The sequence below is a fragment of the Falco rusticolus genome, chromosome 11 (assembly GCF_015220075.1).
Source record: "Falco rusticolus isolate bFalRus1 chromosome 11, bFalRus1.pri, whole genome shotgun sequence".
Classification (NCBI taxonomy): domain Eukaryota; kingdom Metazoa; phylum Chordata; class Aves; order Falconiformes; family Falconidae; genus Falco; species Falco rusticolus.
In genome coordinates, this window is record NC_051197.1 from 28,527,380 (window position 1) to 28,539,653 (window position 12,274).

General features: G+C 41.3%; 1 protein-coding gene across 1 annotated transcript in view; it reads right to left on the reverse strand.

Annotated features, from left to right (window-relative positions):
• XPR1 (xenotropic and polytropic retrovirus receptor 1) overlaps positions 1-12,274 on the reverse strand; it is a 109,652-nt gene that overhangs the window by 24,547 nt on the left and 72,831 nt on the right. The window contains exons 3-7 of the mRNA XM_037403534.1: positions 11,755-11,856; positions 5,784-6,007; positions 1,771-1,920; positions 1,273-1,356; positions 690-771 (exon numbers count right to left, since the gene is read on the reverse strand). Of these exons, the coding sequence (XP_037259431.1) occupies positions 690-771; positions 1,273-1,356; positions 1,771-1,920; positions 5,784-6,007; positions 11,755-11,856 (642 nt within the window). The remainder of the gene's footprint in view (positions 1-689; positions 772-1,272; positions 1,357-1,770; positions 1,921-5,783; positions 6,008-11,754; positions 11,857-12,274) is intronic.

Genomic DNA, 12,274 nt, shown 5'->3' on the forward strand with positions numbered 1-12,274 from the left:
GTTGATTTGTTAAGGCTTTTCCTTTGTACTCCTTAAGCAAGTTACAAGACTACTGAAATCACACACGCAATTAGCAAAGTTGCTTGTGATTAAGCACTGGATCTGGATTTACAGTACTAACATGGCTTTTACTCTAATCAGAGTCCAAACTCAGAAGGCACAAAACAGAATAAAACCAAGGCCTCAGATATGCAATAAACAACCTCACCAAAATCTGCCAACAAGAATAATTCAATTAATGCCCTTAACAGGCACCAGGCATTGAAATCCTAGAAATTTCTACATGAAAATGTCCCAACTGGCATGGTGCTCACATGGCTCCATGTCTGGTCCCATTCTCTGTAGGGAGTCAGTACTGTGCAAAAATTAAGTTCTACGAGCATCTCTCTCAAGGTGGGTGAGGGCTGCATGTTCACAGAACAGTAACAGAAATCTGTCTTTACACATGGATGTTGCACCTCCAGATTATCCCTCCAAGAATAAGGAGGAAACCAAGAGAACAAACCATAATATGTTCAAAGTCCAAATCCAAAATCTACATACATAACATGAGAAACCCCACAACCTATTACTGGAGCAGAACTAACAGTTCATAACAGCGTGATGTGACTCAGCCTCATTTAATCCCAAACATCCCGACATATCCAAACCAAGGCACGGCAGCAGCCGGTCCAGCCAACGATACCCACCTGAAAGTATGACAGTGACGTTCAGTGCAATGAACAACCCACAGAACAATCCAACCCTGAATGTAGTCCAGGCTGGTACAGGCTGCAAACAAAGCAACGGTGGAATTAAGGTGGGGTCAAAAGGTTATCAGCAAAGTCATTAATCTGCGGAGTAAACTTAAAATCAGGAATTAATGTTCTGACGCTGACGGCACTCTTGCTCTTGAAGTGAGGTTTTTAAAACTGAAAATGCTGCATAACATTCTTGCCTATGTTGTTGCTGTGTTGAAACAGAGCTTGGGCATCTCGGCACCCTTTGAAAAATATTCTGGACCGCACAAACACTAAGCATGTGTTATTATTAGCACGAATTTCCTTTAACTATTTATCTCATCCCTTCATTACCTTGTCTGAGTGCATTAGGAACAGTAAGTAGGCTACTTCCAGATTTTCCAGAACCAAAATGGATTACGTGATCGTGCCCCCCTCAATTTGCAGAGCATGCTCACATCAGTTATTTTCACTAATTTGTTCAGATATTGAATCTAATTGGGCACCTCAACAAGTTGGAGAAGCAGCTTTGCTGCATAACTCAGTCTCTCACCTGAGCTGCTCCTAAGGGTGGAACACGCAAACGCTTCATAGCCTTCTGTCTGTCTCCATCTTCTAACTCATTGGTCACCACTTCCTAAGGAGATGAAAGATACACATCACAGAAGTTCATTCTAATGATAAGCACGTGGTGCTGCATTCAAATAAAAAATAACGGTTGGTTTCCATGTTACATTTGAGCCCTGGCCCAATACTCCCCTCATAAATGGTAACAAAGATATGAAAAGCCCACCACACCGCATCAAGTGACTACACAATACAAGCAAACACTGCACTAGCTCTTCCGAGTGAAAAGTTACCAGCTGAAGAGAACATACCCAAATCTACGTAAGCAGTGCCAGAAATCAGTGGCATTTCAAAATCAATTAACAGTTGTCTTGGTGGTGAATACAAGCTATAGAGAGGGCAAAACGTTACAGGAATCAGTAGCGAACAAGAAAATACTGTTTTCTACATAAAAGAGGAGCAATGCCCAGACTAGCATCTTTACCTCCGTTTCGGATATAAGCTGGTTGATCTTCTTGCAGGTGTAGAAGGGTGCCACCTCCACCTCGGCCACACGCCACTCTGCCCCCCGCGCTGTCTCCAGGTTCTTGTCATGCTTCTTTAAGATCTTGCGGAAGCCGGTGAAGTTCAGGTTCTGCAGACAAGGGAGAAGAGTTACTTTTAACCTCAGTCACCTGCCAAGAAAGCTAAATGGTTCTATTTCCAGTGCTAGCAAAAAAAAAAAAAAAAAAAAGTTAATAAGAAGAATCAGAATAATTGCATCTATCGTGAGGAAGTACGAGCTACTACTTTATTAGAAGTAATATATATCCCTACATATGCCCGGCAAATAACAGAAAAAACACGGGACTCAAGGGCATAAAAACAGGTCACTTATTTGTCAGGAACTACCTAAACCTCATATTCCCTGAAAAAGCCAAATCACTGCCACTTTCCTCCTTAATGCAGGAAGCAATGACATTCCTGATGAAACCACACTGAAGACAAAAAACCTTTGGACGTATTCGACACTTGTATGTTTGAAGTTACTTCCAGACACGCTCCCTCTGTCTGGGCACACCTGACTGCATACGTTCCAGGTATGGCAACTCTGGATGAGCAGGAGCTGTAATGAGCTCTTAACAAACATACAGAGCTGCAGGAAGGCTACGTTTTGTCTCAGCTCCCCCAGTCAGTCCTTCAAGCGGTTTTCCCCTTCTGAAAAGGCCAGGCTACTGACTTCTAGTTTCTTTAAACTTTACATTGATTTTCAAATCAAGTTCTCCAGATAAGTGCACTACAGATGGGAAATCTTTGTATGAAAGTTTTGAATGCTGCAGCTTAAATCCAAACAAGCGCACCCCCATAGCAGCATCCTTTTCCACCTAGTACATTGCACAATAACTGCAAAACTAGTTGAGGCTTGCAGATGTGGGAGATGTAACTCTAGAGATATCTGCAGAGATAAGCACATGATGCTGCATTAAACCAAGAATTAACGGTTGATTTCCAAGTTGTATATGAGCCCTGCCCCAACACTCTTGTAATGCCCAGTAACTAAGAGAGGCAAAGCTCACCACACTGCCAGCAACCGCCGTGACACGATGCATCTGAACTCCTGCATTTCATAAAACACCACTCAAAAGACTCAACGTTTCATGCAAGCAACAGGAGGAACGCAGACAGACCATGGCAAGATTTATTTCTAACAAAGCTTAGAAAGTAGCTTGGAAATAGAAATGGAGAAAAACAGCAAAATCCAATGCCCTGGGGAGAGGCGCCAACTACTCACTGAAATTATTTTGAATCTAATTATGCTCTGAGTGATTTAATACCAGACCCCTAGTATATAGGTGGGGAAATGAGGCTAGGGAGGCAGAGGCAGGAAGCCAATGCATTAACGATCTGCATTATTGCAGACAAGAGACTTTAATTACTTTCTATTGGAAAAGCCAGCATTCCACCCCCGGAGGAGCAGATCACTATTTAAGAAACTTGAAATGAAAAAGGCAACAAAACGATGATTTTGGTCAGAGATTTTTCTGTAGCCTGAACTAACATCACTTTTTGTGCCACGTGGGCTATCACAGCCTAAGTGCGGTGTGCCTTGGCCGGTCGGGGCATGCTTATGCTGGGCACCCTAGAAGCTCTCCAGCAGTGTTTCATCCTCTAGCTGCAAAAATTCTGCAACCCCAAAGTGCATGATAAAACCACTGTTGGTTACAGCAGTACTTGTGACAAGGAACATGCAGCAATGGAACTGTGAAACAGAACAGTCAAACATCATTTATGCGGTCAGACGTTCTGCTATGCTTGCTATTCGTGATGCTTTTATTAGGCAAGGGGCTTTCTCCAAGTCTGACTTCCATTTCTGCTGAAAACTGATCTAATCCATTGAAGTGAATCAACTAATGATCTGTTTTGTCATTAAAGGTGAAAAAAACCAAACAGTGCAACTTCGGCAATAATATCATGCAAGATCAAGTAGAAGCAAACAGTGGACTCAAAAATCTTTGCTGACATACCAGTGTATTAGGAAACGCACCAGCAAGGCAGATGCACAGCAATTAAATAAGACTGATTCAGCCTCCATTATTGCCTGATGAACAGACTACATTATATACAATATACATAAGTAAATATTATATGCTTAATTTCTCAAGATTTTTCTTTAAAACACACTATTTCAAATAGATTTATCTATCTATGCACACACTCTGGAATGATACATTACTGTTAACAATATATTAATTTTATCAGAAGATTAAGTTAAACAAGTAACAGCTGCCCCGGAGACAAGTTACAGTTTCACTTGGTGTTTGGTTTGTGTACCTTAGGAATGAACGCATCCAACTCTTGTTCAGTCCTAACAGACTGAGGAATTCGCTTCACATGGATCTTCCCTTCTCAGTAACCCAACTCAAGACTTTGGCATTACATGAAACCCATAGTCTGATATTTATAATGCCACCTGTCGACTTCACTTTACCTCCTACATGAAGGCCTCAGATACATCATCTTCCCACCAGGTTGTTGATTTTCCTCTCTAAAACTGCAAAAGCTTGAGTATTCCTTGTTCTTATATTCTAAGCCCAAAAGCGTTGAAGAGTCATATTGTGGGATTTAGTTTTGTGTCTGTTCTAGTACTTGTATTCTTTGTCCTCAACTTCATGACCAATTTGAATTAATTTTTCTGGTTCTCTCTTTGAAGTTATGTTATAGAAAGAAGCTCTTCTCCTTTTGGAAACTGTGAAAGCTATCAAATCCAGATGGGTTTTACATCAATATTTGGTATACATACAATGGATGTTTTAGCAAAAAGCAAAAACATAAGTGTGAAAGATGCCTTTCTTCACTGATGAATAATAGGAAAATATTTTCCAGGGGAATGACCTATGATCTTTCTTTTCTTTGTTTGTTTTTTTTTATTATTATTTTTTTTTTTTTTTAAAGGGAAGAAATCACAGCACGTAATACTGATTTACTCCTGAAAAGCTACAGATACTCCATCTTTCCCAGGATTTTGAAGTAGAAACTATCCCTAAAATTTAAAGGGCTTTATTGAAAAACTCATAAATAATTTCTGGACAAGTGCTCAAAGACGTAACATCACTTTAGGAGAGGTACAGACACTCAGAATTTTGGAAGAATATGTTTTGTCCATACTACAGAGCGATACTAGATTAATTCTTACGGTGAATTTTGTTTAGTAAAATTCTCCAGGACAATGCTGGTAAAGATCTAAACACAGATGTAGTGAATTTAACTTCAAAACACTCTTACTTAACAAGCTAAAAACCCTCACAGTAAGACATTTAAAAGCATTTCAGAGTTTTTAACACCAAAAGAGTTAGCCCAGCAAAAAGGATCTTAACAGTTTCAGATCCTTGTTTCAAGATTTTTTGGAACAAGATCAGCATCTGCAATATTTACCATGCCCTTTCATGCCAGAAATCCAAGTACAACTAAAGATTTGTTTTTTCATACTTCAAGGCAAACGAGCCTGTATCCTACAGAATTAAAAACACTTTTTTTTAAAATGGATGTTTTAACAAGAAATTCTGATATAGCAAGGTCACAGCCACTGCCATGGTAACGCCAAGAGGAAACAGTACATTAGCATTTCAAGTTTCATTACAAATACTAGATAAAAGAGCTTCTTCACTAACTTGCCAGCTCCAGCCCTGCACAGAGCAACATATTACAGAAGAAGGAGGTCCCAATGTGACTTCGTGTTCTGGCCATGCCCGGGCCAAGGGTGCTGGGGTCAGCCAGCCCAGAAAAGGAAGAAGGAAGGTCCTTCTGCAGGTCAGCTCAGCATTTCTAGCTCAACAAAAAGCAACAAGGCGTATGCTGCTAGCTGCCAGGCATCTGCCTTTTCTTTAAAATTGTTTAGGGACCAAAAAAAAAAAAAAAGAAATTTTAAAAAGATGTCTTGAATGAGGCAACTCAAAGATACACAAAGCACAGAGATGTTTACATGCAGGGCTTTGTAAAACCACCTCTTTTTGCAAGTACCTGATAGTTCTGCAGTAAGATGAGGCTGAGGTAGAGCTCGCTGAAGGCCAATTTCAGATCTTTGATATTCCTATGTTGGACACGCTCTTCGTGGGACAGGTGGAAGACCGGCTTTCTGCGCCGCTGCAGTGTGGACACCCCACTGGCTTCTTTCTGTGCATCCAAAGTTGACTGTAACTCAGTCCGAAGAGTCGTAAACCTGCGCTGAGCTTCTGCAAGCTTTTCTGTTCGCAAGGAAAGGGGAAAAGTTAGATGAGAGGACAGCAACTTGCCTACCGAGCCCATCAAAAGCACTATACCTTTTCCTCAAATAACATGTCTGTAGGTAATAACCCACTGCCTGGCCTTCCCCCACTAAGCATTAAATTCAACTGCGTATTTCTCTTTTAGGAAGCTCCTTCTCGTTAAAGGTTTTAATGCATTATGTAAGGCATACATGTTCTCAAAAAAAAAAAAAAAAAAAGCCATCATGTCAGACAAGTCTTAATTAAGTCAAAATCAAGGGGCTGTCCCCTCAGCATCAGCACTAGACATGAATTCAGATGTCTCAACCAGCCAGCCCAGCTGTGATTTCTAGAGGATGCTTGTTTCAGGACCATATGGATAGCTGGGTGGAAGAAGCCCAACCTGCAGAGCTGCCACCTGTACCCAGGGGCTATAAAGCACCCCAGGGACGCACAGTCAGGCCTCCCCAGGCTGGCAGAGCCCCAGCTGGAGGTGGCCAGGCAGATGGGGTCCCATCCAAATACCAGAGCAGTGACCACACGTCTCCTCTGCGTGCAAAGGAAAGCTGCTTGCCTTTCTCAAATAAAGCAAACGTACAAAAAGCACGAGGAAAAACGCCCCAAACTGCTAGACAAGATTATAAAACTCGACAGTTAGTAAGCAGAGCACTTTTCATATCTGTGCACCCACTACTGACTACGTTTACTATCTTTTTTTATATGACAGTAAGGAAATCAAAGGGAAAAAAAAATACCCAAACCAAACCAACACACTTCAAATGTGACACTGAGTTTTGCTGCTCAGAGAGCAACGCAACCCCTCTGCCAAGCTCCCGGTGACAGACAAACACAGCTTCTGCTTTGATCAGGAGTTACAACACTACTAGCTGCTGTACATGATCCACTGTAATAATTTATTCCTCTTTTTCTCAGTTTAGGCTCACACAGGTTAGAAGCATTGCCTCATTATTTACTGATTAAAGGGACAGTCAACTTGCATTTAAATATCATTTTGATGTGTTTTCAGATCAAGTCAGTCTCTCTTCCTCACATCTCCAGTATGGAAAAGGTGTTCCATTAAACATGCTGCTTTATGTACTTTCAGAAAATAATCTTTTTGGCTAAATAACAATCTTTTAATGCTAAAACCAGCATAACTGACACTATTATCTTTCTCTTTGTTCTGTACAACTAGTTCCTTCCTGGCTTCCCCCCCACACACACTATGGCTTCAGTCACAGCTTTGGCATCTCTGTGGATAAGCTGCTGGCCAGGAAGATGGTGAGCAGGTGGGCAGCGTCGGAGCTGGCCGGGAGCTGCAGCCACCGCCACCCAGCAGCACCCCCCCAGCAGCACCCACAGCCATGGAGCCCCAAGCTCCCCCCGACACTCCAAGCTCTGCCCGACGGTCTCCTGGCTGTCAATTTAATTCTCTTCGTCAGTATCTTAGATAACTTAATGGTAAATTTCTCAATTGCCCACCCCCCCCAAGAAGTAGGATTTACTCCTATGGGAGAAATTCTGACCTCTCCCCTCAGTCTTATTCAATTCTGGTTAATTTTAAGAGCAAAACTGCTCTGTAAATAATTTTACAGTGTTCTTGCGTAAGATATGTTCCAGAAGGAGAATGCCTTTCTGAACTGAAAATGGGGATCAATATAGAAAAATCAAGTATGGAAGAGAACTCTCTATAATTTTCTCAATTATAAACTTCAATAAAGTATGAGGTTTTAAAAAGACAGAAAAGGACAATTAGTCTCTGACAGCTTCTACAGCTGGCAAGGACTTCACCGAACAGAGGCAATGCGGCCCACAGTGAGAACTGTCTGCCCGCAGCCTACAACCACATAATATCTAAGACACACAAGGACAGGCTGCGAAAACAATAACCTCTCCCCACTTTGAGAGCTCTCCCACGAGGAAGTAACAGATATCTATTAGCGCAGCTGTTAGAATCAAAAGCCTTCACATAAATAAAATTCACAAGTTCATTCTCTACATTCAAAACATCATATTAAACCGCCTGTGACACACTGGGATTACTTTTGCATCAAATTAGTAAACATGGAAGAGTTTAAATTTACATTTTTCAGTTGAAAACATGATTCCATTGTCCCTATATCCAGAAAAACCTTAAAATCCATCAGACTAATAACACAATAAAGACACTTTGAAACAGTTACAAAACTACTGCTGCAATTTTCCTATATGTCTGCAAAGCAACATCCACAAAAATGCATCATCTCGAAATACAAACATTCTTCTAAATAATGCACCACTGAGAAGGGTCATGTGCTGTCTTCTATACAGCCCTCTCCATCCATAGGGGAAGACCACAGTCCTCTGAGGATGAAGCTTTAAAGGCAACTGATCCAGCCCTGTAATGACCTGCCACTCCCCAGAAACAGCAGTCCTGCACCTTTCCCCTCCTACCCTCTCTCTTGCACTGAGTCTAGTTATCTGGTCCACAAATCATTTCATCTTGTTAAGGTACGATTTTATCACCAAAATTCATTGCAGAAGCAAACCAAGACAAAGCATGTGCTGCTATTCTTAAAACCTCCTAGGGAATTGCCTAGGGAAACGGCAAAGCAGAGTAGAAGTCAGTTTCTCAGTTTGCAGCATACTCCAAAATAATTGAAAAGGCTTTCACCACCAATTCAGCACTCAAAAGAGTGACTTTTAAAAAATATGCCACTCAGAGTTAGAAAAAAGCAGCGTACACTTAGAAACTGGAACCCCTCTTGTTGTATTGCAGCATTTTGCACAACTTGATGCCCACCGAGTCCTCAGCTCAAGTGTAATCTTACGGCAAAGACCAAGGAGAAATCCAAGACCAACAGAGGCAGACTTCAACAAAAGTGTTTGCAATAAAGTAGGAGCTTTGCCCAAAAAATGTTTCTAGATCCTGACTAAAACCCACTGTCTAAAAAGTCATCACCTCAACTGTGCAATTCCAAGTTGGTTTTGACTCCCTTTTTCAAGTTTAAAGAAAAGTTCACACATAAGGATCATTAGGGAAAAAAAACCCCAAACTATCACACCAAGAAGCTAGTAAGATTTCCCCCCAAGGTTCCAGTTTACATGGCCATGGTTGTGATCAAAACCTGTTACACCATACAGGTGGTTGAAATTACCTCCAGTACAGGAGGTAATGGACCAGCTACCCGGCTCGGGGCTCTTTTAGCACTCTTTCCTTTTCCTACTTGTACATATTATGTTCAGTATTTTGCTTACCAAGTTAAAGCTGCGGCTTCCTACAAATAATAAAACCAGCTCCTGAATTAACCACAAAAATGTTACTAGCTGAACAGTAGCCCAGCAGATCCTGATGATGCTAATTTAAAATATAACAAACCTCCCCTCTAGAAAATCCCAAACACAAACCAAAACTGGCCACAAATAAAACTTTAACACTTGAACAGGCATTCCTCTACTGGAACCATCTGAAAATTTTACTGCTTTTTTTTTTTTTCCCCTCCTTCAGTTGAGCACAGATTTTCTTGAGTGTAGTCCAAATAATCACAAACTGTTTATCAAATCAGTTTTAGTTAATGGCAGTTTTCCTTCCTACTGAGCTGGGATAATAGTCTGGGGAATTAAGGCTATGTTTGACGACAGCCAGCAACCTGAGCACACAGCGAAAGGCAAAGGGATTTTGCAGCAGGCACTGCAATCCCAAGTGCTCCGGGGAGCTGGAGAGGAGCTGGGCCCTGGGAGAAGTCCATCCCAAGAGGATAGGGTTGTCCATGCTGTGGTAATCTCTGGCAATGCTCACCAAGGACCCCTCAGCGCAGGGCAAGACAACAAGGAAATGAAGCAGAGAGAACAGAAAGTGTAGCTTTCGTGAAAAGGTATAGTATTTATTGTCGTAAAGACAAGCATGTAATAAGCTATATAATAAGCCTATAATAAATAGGACATACCAGGTCATAATCCAAGGCAACCCATGCCTGGAGTTACAATAGGGTCCAACATGACAAATTTCTGACATGATCAAGAGGAACCACTGATGGAACATGTCTTGATGCAGCTTAACGTTAACAACTCTAATAAAGTGTTTCCATACTATTAAAGTCACGTCACTCTTCTGCAAATAAAAGACTTATTTTAATCTTATCACAAGAGATTTTCAAATTACATGTATTCTCTCCTATAACTTTTCAAAATGACAGCCAGTTGGAAAAAACCCTACCCTATATTATTAATGCCATTTTAAACAATGCTGGAATGGGTGCGTATATGTGGGTGCACGTGTGCTAGCAGGTCCTCATTAGGGAAAATTATAATCAGTACAGTGCATCTAAATTGTCAGAGCTTCCTCCACAGAGTCTAGCTCATAGTCTGTAGGATCTGGTATAACTAGAAAGTAAGGCAAGTTGCTGAGCATAAAAGCCTTGCCTCAGACCCGGGACAGAAATAGATCTCACCGGGAACCAGAACAATTGTTCTGAGTTAGGTACATATGAACTGCACGTAGAAAAATGCTTATAAACTGTAAACCCTAATAAAACATACCGCTTCTACCTACAAACTGCCCCTTGCCCTTGTCTGACATCCACTCTGGCTACAGCAAAGCCACTGCCCAGGGAGCCGGCGAGCAGGCACAGCTGGCCCCAAAGAGATTTATTCCCCGAGATGGAAGCTGAACAGAGGCAAGGCAGCACAGTTACTGCATCTATTATACTTTCAGCTATTCTCATGTTCGCAACCCAGATTCTGCTAGTCATAAAATAGCTAGCAATAAAGTCATCACCTGATGGCTATTAAAATATTTTGCACAACTCAACTTTGTCTTTACTACCAGATTAAAATCAGAAATAGAAAAGGCTACTGCATTGTGCTCCAAAAACCTGTTTATAGCACCAAGGTAATAATAAATCACCGCGCTAAGAGAGAGTAGAGCAGAAGGCAATGCATCATCGTATCCATATTTAAACACTTTTCTAGTTGAAACTCCACTTTAAACCTTACCAAAAGAGGCTGAAAACCAGCCAAAGTGTAATGGTGGGTGGAACTGCAGCACGCTATTGCTAAGCTTTTTGTAGCAATATTACAGGGTGAATTTCCAATTATCCCATTCTAAAGTTTATTTTCAAAACACAAGGATGGGAAAGCAAACTTTCTCAGGGAAAAGAACAACAAATAGCACTTTGACATATGACCCCTAGGAATCCCTACTCTTACCACCATTACATTTTTACTCAATTTACTAACCAGGACTTTATACAGAGCCAATGACAAATTCCTACTGGTTGATCTACTCCAGAAAGTTGCAAGGATATAAGGAAGAGTTAAGTGTTTACAAACTTGCTGGATACATCAAGATGGTCAAGTTACCATACATAGGCAAGTCCACAATCACTAACCTGGCACAGTCTCAGGGGACATCAGCTAGCAAGCTCAGCATGCCTAAAACACGCACAGGAGTCTGTCACCATGCAGAAACTGAGGAACTGAGCCCTGTATGTAAGCTACCAGCTCAGTTTAAGAGCATCTTCATAAAGTTCAGCAGGATGCTATTGCAAAGCAATGAAATCACCTGCCCTTCATTCTCTCTCCATTCAAATACCACGGTTTAGCTCCACATCTGTCATTAAACCAGAGCAGTTTCCCATATAAACCTGCCCTATAATTACCTGATGGTAGACCTGCGTGACCACTGTGGTTATTCTGAAAGGTTGGGAGCTTCAGACTCGTTTCATGTTGCTGTATTTTCCACAACTATACACAAATAAGCACCTTACCTGAATAGAAAATGTTGATTTTGGCAAGTTCTTTCTCACAGGTTTGGAAGAACTTCTCTTCAAACGTGGCAAAGCATCTTTTTACTGTGTCCTCATCTGTGTCTATTAAGAAAAAAAAAAAAGAAGTTGTGACACAAGAATGTAGGAACAATTTTCTAAGTGGCTGTCATGGAACTATTTCTTCAGAGCAAATCCACCTCCTCTGTCACCCAGGGAAAGAAGCACAATCATGTCCAAAGGGCTCTGAGGGAACATATATTTGCCTGTAAAAGGAACTGCACCAAGAGAAAGAGGGAAAAACTCGTATTGGCAGTTAACAGCACCTTGACCAAAGTTTCCATCATCTTTTTTGATCCTTCAAGCGCTGCTGCAGGTCTTCCACGCTTCATTTCTGCTACCTAACCCAGTTTGCGTGACTGCACCTGTAGGGCCACTCTGGATCAAGACTGTTCTTTATACCTACAAGATCTTAGGAACTTTATTTTAAACAGCATCTCACCTACCACCACAGGGCCACCTA